Source organism: Helobdella robusta (assembly GCF_000326865.2).
Source record: "Helobdella robusta unplaced genomic scaffold HELROscaffold_17, whole genome shotgun sequence".
Taxonomy (NCBI): domain Eukaryota; kingdom Metazoa; phylum Annelida; class Clitellata; order Rhynchobdellida; family Glossiphoniidae; genus Helobdella; species Helobdella robusta.
Window position 1 is genome coordinate 1,969,787 of NW_008703942.1, and position 15,003 is coordinate 1,984,789.

The 15,003-nt window shown below is 33.2% G+C and overlaps 2 protein-coding genes across 2 annotated transcripts; one reads left to right on the top strand and one right to left on the bottom strand.

The window, feature by feature from the left end:
- Positions 1–7: 7 nt before the first annotated feature.
- Positions 8–880, bottom strand: HELRODRAFT_170200 (hypothetical protein; the record flags this gene model as incomplete). Its single annotated transcript, XM_009016033.1, has 1 exon — positions 8–880. One exon carries the CDS (start codon positions 878–880, stop codon positions 8–10), a length of 873 nt encoding a protein of 290 aa, XP_009014281.1.
- An 8,215-nt stretch (positions 881–9,095) lies between these two features.
- Positions 9,096–13,575, top strand: HELRODRAFT_170202 (hypothetical protein; the record flags this gene model as incomplete). Its single annotated transcript, XM_009016034.1, has 5 exons — positions 9,096–9,338; positions 12,174–12,317; positions 12,977–13,058; positions 13,216–13,219; positions 13,452–13,575. 5 exons carry the CDS (start codon positions 9,096–9,098, stop codon positions 13,573–13,575), a joined length of 597 nt encoding a protein of 198 aa, XP_009014282.1.
- Between the last annotated feature and the right edge of the window lie 1,428 nt (positions 13,576–15,003).

A 15,003-nucleotide genomic window follows, 5' to 3' on the forward strand; every position in this document is an offset into this window, starting at 1 on the left:
CATCATATTATTTTTTAACACGTTCCATTCTAAATTTCGATAAAAGTTTGCTCAGCGGTAGCCTACAACTGATACGCTTTTTCAACATTTTATTTTTTTCTGCAATTAATTCTTCTCGAGTTTTTATTATTTCAGATTTAAATTGGTTTCCGTTAAGGTTGTCGTCATTGTCGTTCAATGCCTTCATATCGTGAAGCATGACGAGTCTTTTGTTCTGCGGTTTGACCATTGAATGGCGTTGCTTCTCAGCTGCGGTGGATCGTTGAATCACATTTTGTGTTGGTGACTTCGCATAGAGCGGAGGTTCTATGTTCTTAATGGCTTCTGAATATCGTCTATCAATATTTACTTCTTGAGAATAATTGTAACGGCTTTGAATGGGTGTATCTCGGGCTGAGGGTGGATTGTATGCGGTGTTAATTGGTCTGTTAGGTTCGTCCCTGCCTCTAGATCGACTTTCGCATAAATTATTCGTTTGTGTGGTGCAGTTTGCTGGAACATTCTCGTCTAAGGAGTAACTTTTTCGCTTGTTTTCAATCAACATGACTCTTCTGTCGACCAGCGTAGGCTTTTTGTGAGAAGCTGCTTGTGCTTCAGTGGGTCGAATATTTATTTGTCTCATTTTCGGATAATGTTCGGATTCGTAAGAAAAACTTTTTTGTTGTCCGAAAATGTTTCTTTTCTCGTCTAAATGAACTTGAAAATAACGGTGGTTCTCGTTTTGTTGAAAGCTAATTTTTCTCTGCTCCACCCAATTCCTATTTCTCTCCATCAGCCTCTCAAATTTTTCGTTAGCCACAGCCGAATCGACTTCAGGCAGTTTTCTGCGCCACTTGACAATTCCATCAGAAACCATTTGGCTTTCTTCTTGGCTCGTCATTCGGGTTGTTAGTAGTACATTCTCTTGCATCCTTTGAAAAATTTTAAATTGAATTTTACGTATATGGTGTTGTACAAATTTTTGTATATTTATTTATATTTACACATTTATTGATAGTAGCGTGGACAGTATTTCTCAGCGGCGTGAGGATGGCGGACTTAAAAATATGCATTCATGGTTATCATTTAACAACAAAATCATTGTGTTGGTGTGCATAGAATACAACTTAAAATTGTTACATCATTTAGAAATGTTTTTTGGGGCGATCTACACATACAAAAAACACATACGGTAAATTTACCCTGCTGGCCATTTTTGACGATAATAATTTTCTACTTGATTGACATAGGCAGATGAATTATCAATAACATCAGCGAGACGGTTGGAGCTTGGATGTGGATATTCACGCATCTGATATTTTTCATTCATTTGTATCTGCTGTGCCTGAGTTGGAACGGTTTGAGTAATTTTATGGCTAAGTTGAACATTCTGTCGGTTTGTGTTTGATCTCCTTTGCTCTATCATATCGTTATTTCTAATTTTTTCATTAATCTGGTTTTGATACTGGGCATCTTGTGTCGATTGAGTGGCTTGACACTGCTGAGTCTGTTGATCGTTAATTATTGGTGGGTCAGTTGCTTCTTTACTTGAATTTGATGAATCTTTTTCGTAAATTGGCTCTACTTCCATATCAGACTTTGCGAACTGTCGTAGTAACTTTGGATAACCGGTTAAGTTACGCATTTCTCGAGGTGGAATGTGGAATGGTTGGCTAGATGTTTGCAAATAGTAATCTTCGGTCGCCTCGCATGATTGGGACTTTTGATAAGAGTATTGCAATTTTTTATTTTCTGCAGCGTTCATAATGTTTTTGGTTTTGAGCATGACTGGTGACGTAACACCTGAGCGTATTGACTGTGAAACCTGCGTTTCAAATTCTTGCATTTCATTTTGATTTAAATAATCTCTTTTAACCCTGGACGAAACGGTCAACAACTGTTCACTCATTGAAGGCCTTTTAATATTTACTTGCTGCTTATTACTTGTTTCACACGATTGGCTACGTTGCGTGCAGTATTTCTGTCGTCTCATTGATGGCAACGCTTCGTTTTCTTGAGCTGGTTGATCGTTTTCGTAAGTGATGAATATTTCAACGGTCGGTTGTTGGGTTTTTGCAATGTGTGGCGACCGATTTGTAGGAGATCTTGAATAGTTAGAGCCGGACGAACTTACATCAAGGGACTGAACAAATTTATTAGCGTTTGAATAAGGACTGTGAGACATCATTGATAAAGGAGGATGTGCCATGTATCGATTTCGTGAAGTTTGCATTCGATATGTACTGCTTACGATGGGCTCAGATTGTTTGCGAAATTGGGCAGCTGGCTTGGGTTGCATGCTCGGCACATCGTATGAAAAACTCTTCTGTTGCGAAAAAGTTATTCTTTTTTCTCTTTCTAAATCTATTGCAGTAGAATTTCTGGATGATGGCGAAAGAACTGATTTCAACTTGTTTTCACTTTTCTTCATAGAAGTCACAGATCCATCGGGACTTTTATCTTTTAGTCTCATATTTTTTATTTCCTCGTTGCTTATTCGCAACCTTTCACTTGTTTGTTTCGATAATAAGTCAGTAGTTTTTAGTTGTTTTCGTTCTTTATATTTGGACAGCTGATTGTATGCCTGCAATAAATGATTTGGTGAAGTGACAAACGGTTCCCGAACTTCAAACGATTTGTTTTCGTTGCTCATCATAAATCTTTTGCGTTTGTCTCCAACATCTAATTGAGCGTTTGAGTAATAAGAACTATTTTCAGCACTCAAAACGGACCCAGAGCTGGCTGTATTAATGGAATTTCTTTGGTTGCCATGATCGTCAAAGCTGGAATCTAAAGAATGACTTTTGTTTTGGTTCGCGAAATGTTGCCTATTCAGTTTTAATTTTTTGCTGATTTCTGTTTGCGGCGACAATCTCATTACGTGCGATCTGTCGAAATTTTCCATCGGAGATAAGCGTGTTACTTTGGTGCTGGGACTTGATTGTTTTTGTTGGCTATATGGTGAAGATTGCGGTCGTTCATCACGTTGCAGTTGATCGTTTACCAATTTGAGCGATTGATTATAAGGTTTTTTTTGATGTTGAACAGGTTGAACAATTAATTTTTCTTTGTCTTGAACCATTTTATTTGGGTCATTGGGATCATTTGATTCGTACGACGATCCACTGTCCATTTGGAAAAAGGCAGGTAGTTTTATTTTATTAATCTGGTTTGCGTTATAATTTTTATTTCTGTTTGACGAAGGAACTATGATGAGAACTTTGTTGTTGTCATCTACGGGACTCCACATGCCAGATCTCCAGGAAAAGTCCGATGATTTACTTCGTTGCTTTTGTTTCAGCCAATTTTGCCGACGATCTATCGTTGACTCGTACTGAAGATTTGATTTCGGGGCGCAGTATGCAGGTGGCATTCTTTTATTTTTGAAACCTGAGTAGTTAAGTTAGAAAAGCTTTCAATAAATTGAATATTAAATGTCTAACGTTTTTTCATGCAATTATTTTTATTGCCGTATTATTACATAATTTTAATTCTTAACATTTTAAATAAAATATACTATATTATGTCATTCCGACAAAAATATGTCTGCCCTACTAAATAAAAATTGTTTTTAAATATTTGATTACGCAAATAATTCAAAGTTAACTTTTATTATAGAACACAGACTTTTACAATTTCTCGGCAATAAACAGTTATTGCACGTTTTGTTTGTAGCTGTTGAATTTAGTGAATTGTCGTGTAAATAATTTAGTTTTCAAAATAAAAGTGAAGATTGTTAAGTTATTGTGATTACATTTTTGTGTTGACTGGACAAAATTTTCTTGACAAAATTATTTTCTTTGTCAAATCAGAGCTTATCAGCCGGATGAATTTTTTGGTGACATTCAAACAAATTTGTTTGCATTAAATATATATCGTGCTATATAATATCTATTATGCTAATTGGTTCACGTTTATTTAAAAGTCCTAATCTTCTAATTAGAACATTGTCAAAAATTTGCCTTGAACGTTTTAATGAGTCAGAAATCAGAAATATGCCAAAGTACATTTTAAACCTTCTTCATGAGCAAAAGAGTAGTAATCGACATTTTGTTGCATTGTCGCCATTTGGGGGTAGGGACGATAGGGATGATAATGGCGAGGATGGTGCTGCTGCTGTGAATGATGAGGATGGGCTGAGAGAACTTGCTGGTGGGTTCGACGCCGTAGACTCCTCTGCTGGTTGTGGTAGAGTTCAGCGTCTGGATCGTCGTCGTCGTAGTCGCAGCAGATGAGGCTGTCGATGTTGTCGTCGTCGTCCTTGAATAGGTCGGCCTCTGTTTCTGTTGGAGAGATATCGCCGCACGAGTAACTCCTCTGCTGCATAAAGGAAACCCTTTTCACTTCACCTGATCAATTTTGTTCAGAAAATCTTGGATTTTTAAATGATATCATTTTTTTATGAGTGTTTATATGTAACCTTTGACAACAAATTAGATTTATATATTATTAGTATGATTGATATTAATACCATCATTTAGTTATTGTTTTCCTATAAAGGTACATTAAAATTTTACAGTTAATTAACTTTGAAATTATTTCTCATATAGTTCCATCATCTTTCAAAATGTTATTGAATTGAAATTCAGCCATAACAAGATTCACAACCCATTTCAAGCGCAACTAAAATATGACATGCACAAAATTTTTAAACCAATCCAATGAAATTAAATTATTTCCACGTGAAAACTTCTTATATAAAGTATATTTCATAATTACATGAAATGCCAAGTGTTTCAGCAAAGCAGAAAGACTCCAGGGCAAGTGTGTTTGTGTGTGTGCTCGTTTTTTTATTTCAAGTGCAAAAGTTTCAGTGGCTAAAGAAGAACTTTGTTTGTATCGTTAAAAAAAAAATTCTTGAAGTTGAAAAATTTACATTAAAGCACAAAAATGTTACGACATTTTGTAAATAAATAATTAACGTGAACCCAGTGCGTTGCATACATCAAACAATTTGACGTATTAGAACTATCAATACAACATTCATCAAAATAATTGACAGATTAAAACTATCAACTTAACGTTTCAGTGTTACGCAAACAATAATATAAGCTGACTGGCGTTTCGTGCAGCCGAGGTAATTAAACACATTAGCGCTGAGAGAGAGTCTAATGTTTACACAGGGAGGGTCTACAGAACTATTTTTCCATTCAATAAACCATTAACCAAACACGAAACCAGGTTGCATTGGCATGAAAATTCAGTTAATAGCGATCGCATATATCTTTGCGTTTTTGTATGAATTTGTTCTAATGTATATTGCAGCATCGATTAGATGAAAATCTTTGTATAAATGTCCGCGGAGGTTTTGGTCATCATTATCGCTATCTGTAATGTTTTCTGCTACTTTTTCATGTTTACGGCTGCCTTCTTATTTACATTTTTGTGATAAAATATTTCATCTTACTTCAGTTCGATTTTTATAACCAATTAAAACTATTCATTCTGTTTTTTTAAACAAATCCCAAGTCTTTAATTTCTGTTTCATTATAAGTTAATGCCTATGAACGCATCTGTAAGTTTTGTCATTTACAGTACACACAGCATCACTCTAATCATCCTCATTACCATCCTCATCATTTTCTTTCTCCTCATCGTCGTCATCATTATCCTTATATATTAAAACAACCTCGGATTAAAGACTTAATGAACTTTCTGATAATGAGCGCAACTGAACAAGCTGAGGCACGGAGACTAAATTACTTGCTGCACCTGCATACATTCTAAATTCTGAACATGTCATAAAATTTGGTTTCACATTCAACATTTTTATTTGCTTGCATGTGAATGCATAGATATATATATATATATTTATTATATATATTTATTATATAAATTTATATCCATGTATGAATGTTATAAATTCTAAATTAAACTTGAAAGTGCTTGACAAATTTCAAACTCAAGCTGATTTTGTTGGGTTATTTGAATTTTTTTAAATAATTTATTCTCGGTGTTTTTGTTTGTGAATTGTAAAATCAAGTGCATGGCTTTTAAATTTCAAAATATCTTATAAATTCATATCTTTTATATTGTTATTGTAGAGATTATTTCTGGGTTTTAAATGTTAAATGATGAAAGTGTTTACTGCAGTAGGGTAGGCACTATTTATCATTTAAATTTAATTTTTCGATTTATCAAGAATATCGGCTTAAATATTTTATCGATTGCAATGTTGATACACTTTTTAGTAAATGAATGAATAAGTGAATGAATTAATGAATAAATAAAGAAATGAGTGATTGTTAACTAATTAACTAATTAAAAATGGGGCTCAGTAATAAATTTAAAAGATATAAAAATTACGATAGGTCAACAACTTTCCCGTTTTTCCAAGCATATTTAATTTGTTTTACTCCATTTTTTATTCTGAAAATGAATAAAAACCTCCACTCCACCGTTGCCTCATGGCCATCAAACCTCTTACCCGTCCTTGATAGGGGTCGGCACGCTGAATTTTGATTCGTTCGATGAAATAAAAATTTACGATGGAATCATCAGCATCTCACTAACTGCATAACGAACATCAGTCTACTTTTATTTATATTTTGACTGATAGGTTGAAACTTTAATTTTATGAAAACCTTTGGAAGAAGTGTTCTACAAGGCTATAAAAATTTTCCTTATGTTGCTTACACAGAAACAAACAGGCGAGCTATTTTAAACTAAAACACAAAAATGAACAATCAACTAAATAAATAAATGAACCAACCCACCAAGGGACAAACTAAAGTGAAAAAATTAAAACCAAAAATAAAGAATTAGAACAATAAAACATCGATATAGACTTTATAAATAAAACCATAAACATGACAAAGATGAAAAAAGCGCGGGCCTGAGAAACGCCAAATCAAAAAGTAAAAAGTAGTCAAAAAACATAAATTCCTTATCAGCATTCTACGAATTGCCCTGAGAATCGCCCCGCAACTACACGGCACAGACTTCCATGTCGCTAAGGAAGGCCAGCTCAAACAGACAACGCATAATTCCGTATTGTTATAAATTTTCGATCTTTTTTGGTCGGGTACATTTATAAATGAAAGAATTAGTTTTAAAAAAAGAGCTAGTGTATTATTTTTGTTTAATTTTTTAAGACTTTTTTTCAGCAATGTTTTCTATGAATTATTGAAATTATTTTATTAATTATTTCAAATAAAACTGAAAAATGTGACAATGTAAAAACTTGAAATTTTTTAAAATTTCATTCTGTATACAGTGCACACTTATATACAGTGCACACCCACAAGTTTCACACGTGAGTGCCATAGATAACATCATGCGCACGCAGGATAATAAATATTAAGAAGAGTGGCCCATGTACTTAATGAATTTATTGGAGCACGCATCATACTGGCTCTGCAAAAAAGAATGTTAACAAATAACATTTAGAAATGATTGTTGTATATCACCTGGCATCTGCAGGTTGGCTATTTTATTTATTCCGAATGTCTTAGATGCAAGAAAAGTGAAAACAATAAATTTTTGCTCAACTTTTTTGATGAAATACTTCATTTAAAACATAAATATAAAACAGTGCATAAATAAGAAACAGAGCGTAAACATATGAGAAATATTTGCATGAATGCCATCATCAGACAAAACCTCTAAGAGCTGCATTTGTAAAGAATTCTGCAGTGATGCAACTGTGCAGTTAATAAATTCAGATAACTTGCATAAAATGTTTTTAATTGGAATGTACAATATTGCTATGCTTTGCTCAAATTTTTTCTCACTCGGAGCAAGGATAATATTTGTCCGACCATACAAAAAGTTTGTTAACAAGTTTTTATGTCGAATCTTTTCTGAAGAAACATTCAACCGTCGTTAGTATAGACAATTAATTTATAAATTATGTAAACTACATGTGTGTGATGCGTTTCTTCACGTGTATTTCAATACTTTGTCTGTTTATTGTCGATATCTTTGAGGAATACAAAGAAAAAACCGTAAGAAATACTAAGTACATCAATCTATTTATTAATTACACCAATTAAGGCGGTCTTCACATTGTCCGATGATTATTATTTGGCTGCTAACTTTTCCTATTTCCTGATATCTAAAAAATTCATGACACATGCCAAATTCACTAATGCGAAAGTTTAAAGCCGTTGGGAATGACAAACCAATGTAGAGTTAACAAAATATGACTTAGGTGAAAGGCACTTTCACCTGAAGTGTCTTCTCTCCCTTCCTTCTTTATATTTCTTTATGCTAAGAATCATTTGAAGATACATTTATTCTTGATTTAAGGCTAGAACATTTTTACACATAAGTAATTAATAGAGAGTAAATCGTTAGTTGATCAGATTGGGTAAACATTTACGTTTATATTATCTATTAAATAAGATTTAATCGGCACACATTTTGCTAATATTGAAAATAATCAAAATTTTCAAATGAATTCAATAATGCGAGTACGTACGTGTGAAGATTGCAGGCAACAAAATTTGAACTGGAAATCAAAAATGAAGTCACAACACAAGATAAATGTTTCCGTGCGTAACAACACGATATGAAAAAATTAGAGGGGATAAAATGACACAGGCACATTGCACAACGCTTCATTTATTCTATCATATTTTCTTGTTATCTTGCCTAAGCAAGAGTTAGGTTGCCGTCAAATATGAAAAACAATTTCACAGTTTTTATATTATGCCATGAAATAAATGCCATAAATATTTATCTGAATGTAAATTCTTCAACATTCTTGAAAGAAATAATGATTTCTTTGAAGGTTGATGTCGACTGAGTGGCCGAGAGAGGTATTAATTGTGTGCTGCTCTCAGCTTCAAATGTTTACGTAAATGTATATAGTTAATATTTGAAACAAGTAAATGTAATGATGAAAGAAGTTTACTAGTCTTTTTTTATAAAGAACAAACAAAATTATATTTTCTGTTTTACTTTAAAGATCATGTCAAAGAAGAAAATTTTTCAAAACCTAAGAAAGAAAGGCTTATGAATTTTGTTTCAAAGTAAAAAATTATTTTAAAAAAGTTTTATTTGTAATGCGATACAAAACATTAAAAGGAACATTATTTTAGAAAGAGAAACGAAACAATGACAGATATGGTAGATAAAAAAAAATAAACGATGCATCTTCAGTACATGTGCAAATGAAACATTTGAAGTTCGAGGCATTGAATGTTTCAGAAGGAGAAAAGCAAACAAACACAGGTGCCGATGGTCTGCGCACCCTTGCATATCATTCCTTGGAAACATCTTGTCTCTGTCATTTCCCACCGCGTGCAAATATGCTGTGTGTACAAAATGAAATATCAACGCGTTTAACGTATGCAAGCGTTACCTATTACATAAGACCAAATTTTAAAGATTATCCGCTTATTTCTATCAGAAAGGTAACAGCGCGAAGTAAGCATGAGATGCATAGGCAAGATGAGAACGTGCATCAATCTATATCTATCTATATATCTATATCTATGTATCTATTTGTCCGTCCGTCCGTCCAACAATCCATCCATCCATCCATCCATCCATCCATCCATCCATCCATCCATCCATCCATCCATCCATCCATCCATCCATCCATCCATCCATCCATCCATCCATCCATCCATCCATCCATCCATCCATCCATCCATCCATCCATCCATCCATCCATCCATCCATCCATCCATCCATCCATCCATCCATCCATCCATCCATCCATCCATCCATCCATCCATCCATCCATCCATCCATCTATCCATCCGCTCCTCTCATTGGTTGTAATTTTTTTGCAAAATTATGAATTCAATTCATCGAAATTTAATCGTGGAAATTTACTTTTAAAATTATTTTTATAGATATTTAAAATTATTGCATGCAATGAGATGTAGCATATTTCAAATCATTGAACACGAACAAGTTTAATTATTTAGAAGAAGTTCATTGATTAATAAGATAGAAATAAAAACTAGTTGAGCAAAGAAACATTTCCAATTAATGAACATCCCGAAAGACCAATTTGAACGGTTCAATTTATTTAATTGCCATCTTCAAACATTTTACATCACGCATACTCGTTAGCGTTACATGAAAATGCCATGAAATACAATTGCAGTGAAGAACCCCTCCTGCATAACTCGTTGATGCATTTTATACATTTCTTAATACGTCATTTTACTTAATCTTTTGATGTGTAAATCTTTTTATATTTTCTGTAATATATGCTGTAGTTTATATATAATGTTATTTATAAACTTGATTATTTATATATTAAGTTGGTTGAGTTGTTTGAAGTCATTGTTAGAAGTAGTGTGCAGGAAGCAGTGAGCAGTGAGATGAGAATGTATTAAATTATTGGAGGAGTGTGTCATAAAACTCAATTGCCAGTCAAACGAAACAACGTACAATAGTAAAAATTTGTTGCATTGCCAGCTGAAAGTTAATTTATATTCTCAGTAAGTTTTAATTTGAAACGTGGAAGATTGGGAGATAGCTTTCGTTTTGGCGAGTTAGCTCAGACGGTTGCAGTGCTGTCTTGCGCTCTTCCTTCTTGGGTAATGAACTTGTTCGGATGCCGTCTGCGGAAAACTCAAAAACTACCAAACGTCATGTGCGTAGGATAAGATGTTTGAAGTGTGAAGTGGGAATCTTTATTCACCTTGCAACGTTAATAATTAATTTCTTTATTTCAAACGACACACACGTAAGCACACGCACACACACGCACAAACAAACACTCACGCCCATATACAAAGATATATAAGGACTAAAGGGCTTTTAAAGGAAGAAGTAGAGCTAAAAAATAGAAAATACAAAATAAAACATTTAATAAAATATAAGACTGATAAAAATATAATTTAAAACTGAGTGAACCTCGTCATAGAAGAAATTCTCTTTTTTGTTGCTCTATTATTAACTGATGCATTTATACGCTTCCATATTAACGAAAATTGGTTTTATTAAATGGTTGATTAAAAAATATGTGTTAAAAGTTTCACTAATTTTGTGACGCGGGTAGGAAAGTGAAGGAAGAAGCGTGACACTTTTACATAGTGGCATTTTAAGTGTTATTACAACTAGAGAAAAAAATAAAAATACTGTATTATCTAAACGTGGTTAATGAAATTAAACTTTTCTGATTAACCACCATTTTTATCAAGAATTATGCTTGATGATGACCGTTTTAAGCGTTGGCGGTAGGAAGCGAAGCCATTTGGTGTAATTTTATGTGTCCAATTGACGCAACATTTTTGTGAATTTTAACTAGAGGCCACAAAATTTCATGGACTTCAAAAATTTGACAAGATCTTCAAAAATTTGACAAAAAATTTTTTTTAAAAATTCAAAAGTGAGGCATTTGGTTAATGCCCTTTTTTAAGTTCAGGTCATGCATCCGTTATGTTATGTATACAACGAAGTTGGAGCAGATGGTGATGGGGTCTAGTTTGTTAAACGGGGTTCCTCGATGTTCTCCGCTTATAATCCTCAATAGATATATTTCTTAAATTTGCTCAAGAATTTGAGTCCACTAATTAACTTTTATGGTTTCACGCAGAATTTATATTAAAATCTTCGAACCCAGAATCTTTATGGTTTCACACAGATAATTATATAATTTAATTTTAATTTGGTTATTTAATTGGCTTACGAAAAACAAAAAAATACGAAATACATACTGCTACTATTACTACTACTACTACTACTACTACTACTACTACTACTACTACTACTACTACTACTACTACTACTACTACTACTACTACTACTACTAGTTGTAGTAGTATTATCACTACTACAACCGCCGCTACCACAACAACAACAACAACAACAACAACAACCATAACAACAACAACACCAATAACAACAACAACAACAACAGCAATAACAACAACAACAACAACAGCAGCAACAACAACAACAAACAACAACAACAACTACTTTTACTACTACTGCTGCTAGTAATATAAAACGAACAGAAAAATAAAATATATAAATAAAATACTGTGGTAGGCGTTAAATATAGTTATGATATTAATAGATAGGTATAAATTAAGAATGTTGTTACAGCGTTTGATCCATGAAGTTGAGAATTAATCCACTATCAACTTGATTTATTCTACGGCTTCATAACCAGAGGACTTGTGAGATAATTAAGTTTGCCATGAAATTATGTATGGTGGGCAAAATAACACATTCACACACACACACACACACACACACAAACACACACACAAACACACACACAGACACAACCACACAGACAGACACACACATACGACAACAACAACAACAACACACGTTTAGACGACATTTTCCCCGAGATCGGGGGTTGCCGTTTGGCTACCTATGATGAAACCGAAATACCCCTCGACGCCATTCTGAGGGCCATTGTCACTTCTGTCATCATAAGTAATTTATTTGGCTAATTTTTACGCAGGACGCCCTTCCTTACGCAACCACAGTTATAAGCGGTGGGCCTAGTCTTTGATGATCCAACATCACTCACAAGGCAGTGAGGGTCAGTTTAATGTCATAACCAGGACAGAGACAGACACACACATACAAACCACAAATACATATACACTCACATACATACACACACTGTATGATTTATGAATTATGTATTATATATCACAATGAATATTACAAATAATACACTATCTGCAAACGCAATTTGTTTGCATACATTCCGACTTGGTATTTATTGCAACAACTGGCTCTAATTAAGTATTTTTTTACAAAAAACGTCATATTATTTTTATATATCTCCTTTTTACCGATAATTTTTCTAATTTTCGCAAATGTCCATGAATTATTTCCTAAATTCAACGAGATATTTATTTCATGAATTCGTAACGAATGTAAATAAACTTTTTTCATTTAAGCCACAAAAATTTTAATTTCATCTGAACCAATTTTATGTTCAAAATTTTTATTTCAAAACTTGTTTAACGTTCAGTTTTTGTTACTAAAATAAATCATTTTTAAACAGTGAAGCTACATGTTCTAACTTTAAAAATTTATTAACAAACACTTTTTCATTTTTCAGTTTAAACTCAAACCAATTTATCAAACTTCCTCCGAGTTGCCAAAACTCTCAGTGCTTGATTTATCAAAGTTGGAAGAAAGTTGTAAGTAAGAAGGCAGGCAGGCCTCGTGATGCTCATTTATCATACTTCTACCTATCATCTTTGCGGTGACGCACGGCAGAAAAATATTTTTCGGTTATTTGACAAGTGCGAGCTAAACGAACTAAATTCAAAAATTTTAATTAAACAACAAAACTAGGCAGGTTATTGCTAACGTTAAATTCTAGAAAATGCCTCATAGTGATGGGTTAATAGATAGATTGAAACGGCATCAAATGTAGTTCACCGAACATTTTCAAACTTCAAGACCAGTTATTATCTATTTTAACACATCTTCTTTTAAAAAGTTAAAAAGCTATTTATCTTGCATTTTTGTTATGTCCATTTTCCTGTCCGTCTATGAATATATTTCTTTCTCTCTCTCCTTTTTCCAAGAATATGCGCTGTGCATTTATCTGTCATCTTCGCTCTTTTTCATTTCGTTGAAGTCACAAAGCACCAGCTGAAAAACGTTACAGCTTTCCTGTCTACATGCATGCACATCCTAATGATTCCGTGAATTAATGAATAAATAAACAAACAATTATGGGATCAAATAAAAATAAATTAATAAATATTGTATATAAATGTGCATATATAAATGTATATATATAAATAAATAAATAAATATATATATATATATATAAATAACGCAGCCCTTTTAACTTGGTGACAAATTGTGTGCTAATGATCTTAGATAAAGGATAAGCCGCATGTGTTCCATGTATGACTGCCTTAAAAGGCACTGTGTACATTGTATAGTGCAGTGGTTCTCAACCTGTGGTCCGCGGCCACCTGCTTGGTGGTCCGCAAGCAGAGTCTAAAATTGCGCTTTTTAAATTAAAAACATACAAAATCTACAAAAACAAAAAACAAATATATATTTTTGTCTTTTTTTTAATTTCATTCAATTTCGATCGCTAGAATAGATGGCCGCAGGAAACTAATAATGACAAAATTTTCTTACTATTAATATGGTTAATTTTGTTTGTTTTAATCGCTAAATAGCACTAAAATTGTTGCAACATATGAAATTCGTTTTAAATTATGTTTACTTTTAATCACATCACCGGAAACCTCACGTCTGCTTGTTGACATTTTAGCATTTCAAGTATTTCAAGTTTAAATTTTAAAGACCTTATAAAAATTATAGTACATGTACAAATAATTAAATTTAAAAAAATAAATGGATAAATTTCTAACCAAAAAAACAAACGAACAAAATCAAAACGATGATAGTTCCTCTGACTCGAGTGGCTGTGAAACAACTGAAGTTCTGAAAAAAAAGACGAACAACCGTACGACGATATGATGAAAAATACTTGCGTTTTGGATTTATATGTGTCACAGTAAATGATCAACCTAAACCACAGTGTGTAATATGCTCACAAACTCTTTCAAATGAAGCAATGAAACCTGCAAAACTACAAAGACATCTTAAAACTAATCACCCTGATTGCTCAGAAAAACCACTTGAATATTTTATGCGTAAGAAACAGTCACTTGCTAGTCAGAAGGAATGCATCTCAAAAGCAACAAAAGTCAACGAGAGAGCTTTAAGAGCATCATTCTTAGTGGCTATTCAAATTGCAAAAGCGAGAAAACCACACACAATTGCTGAGACTCTAATAATGCCTGCTGCTATAGATATGTGTCGAGAAATATTTGGCGAAGCCATAGCAAGTAAACTAAAAACAATTCCAGTTTCAAATGACACAATTCAACGACGTATTACATTGGCAGCAGGTGATGTTAAAGAACAATTAATTTCCAGACTACAAGATTGTAAAAAATTTGCAATTCAATTGGATGAATCGACAGATGTGTCTGGCCAGGCACAATTAATGGCTTATGTGAGATATATTTGGGTGAATGAAGTTGAAGAAGATTTGTTGTTTTGTAAAACTTGCCCGGGTCATACAACAAGCGCAGAACTTTTTGAAATCCT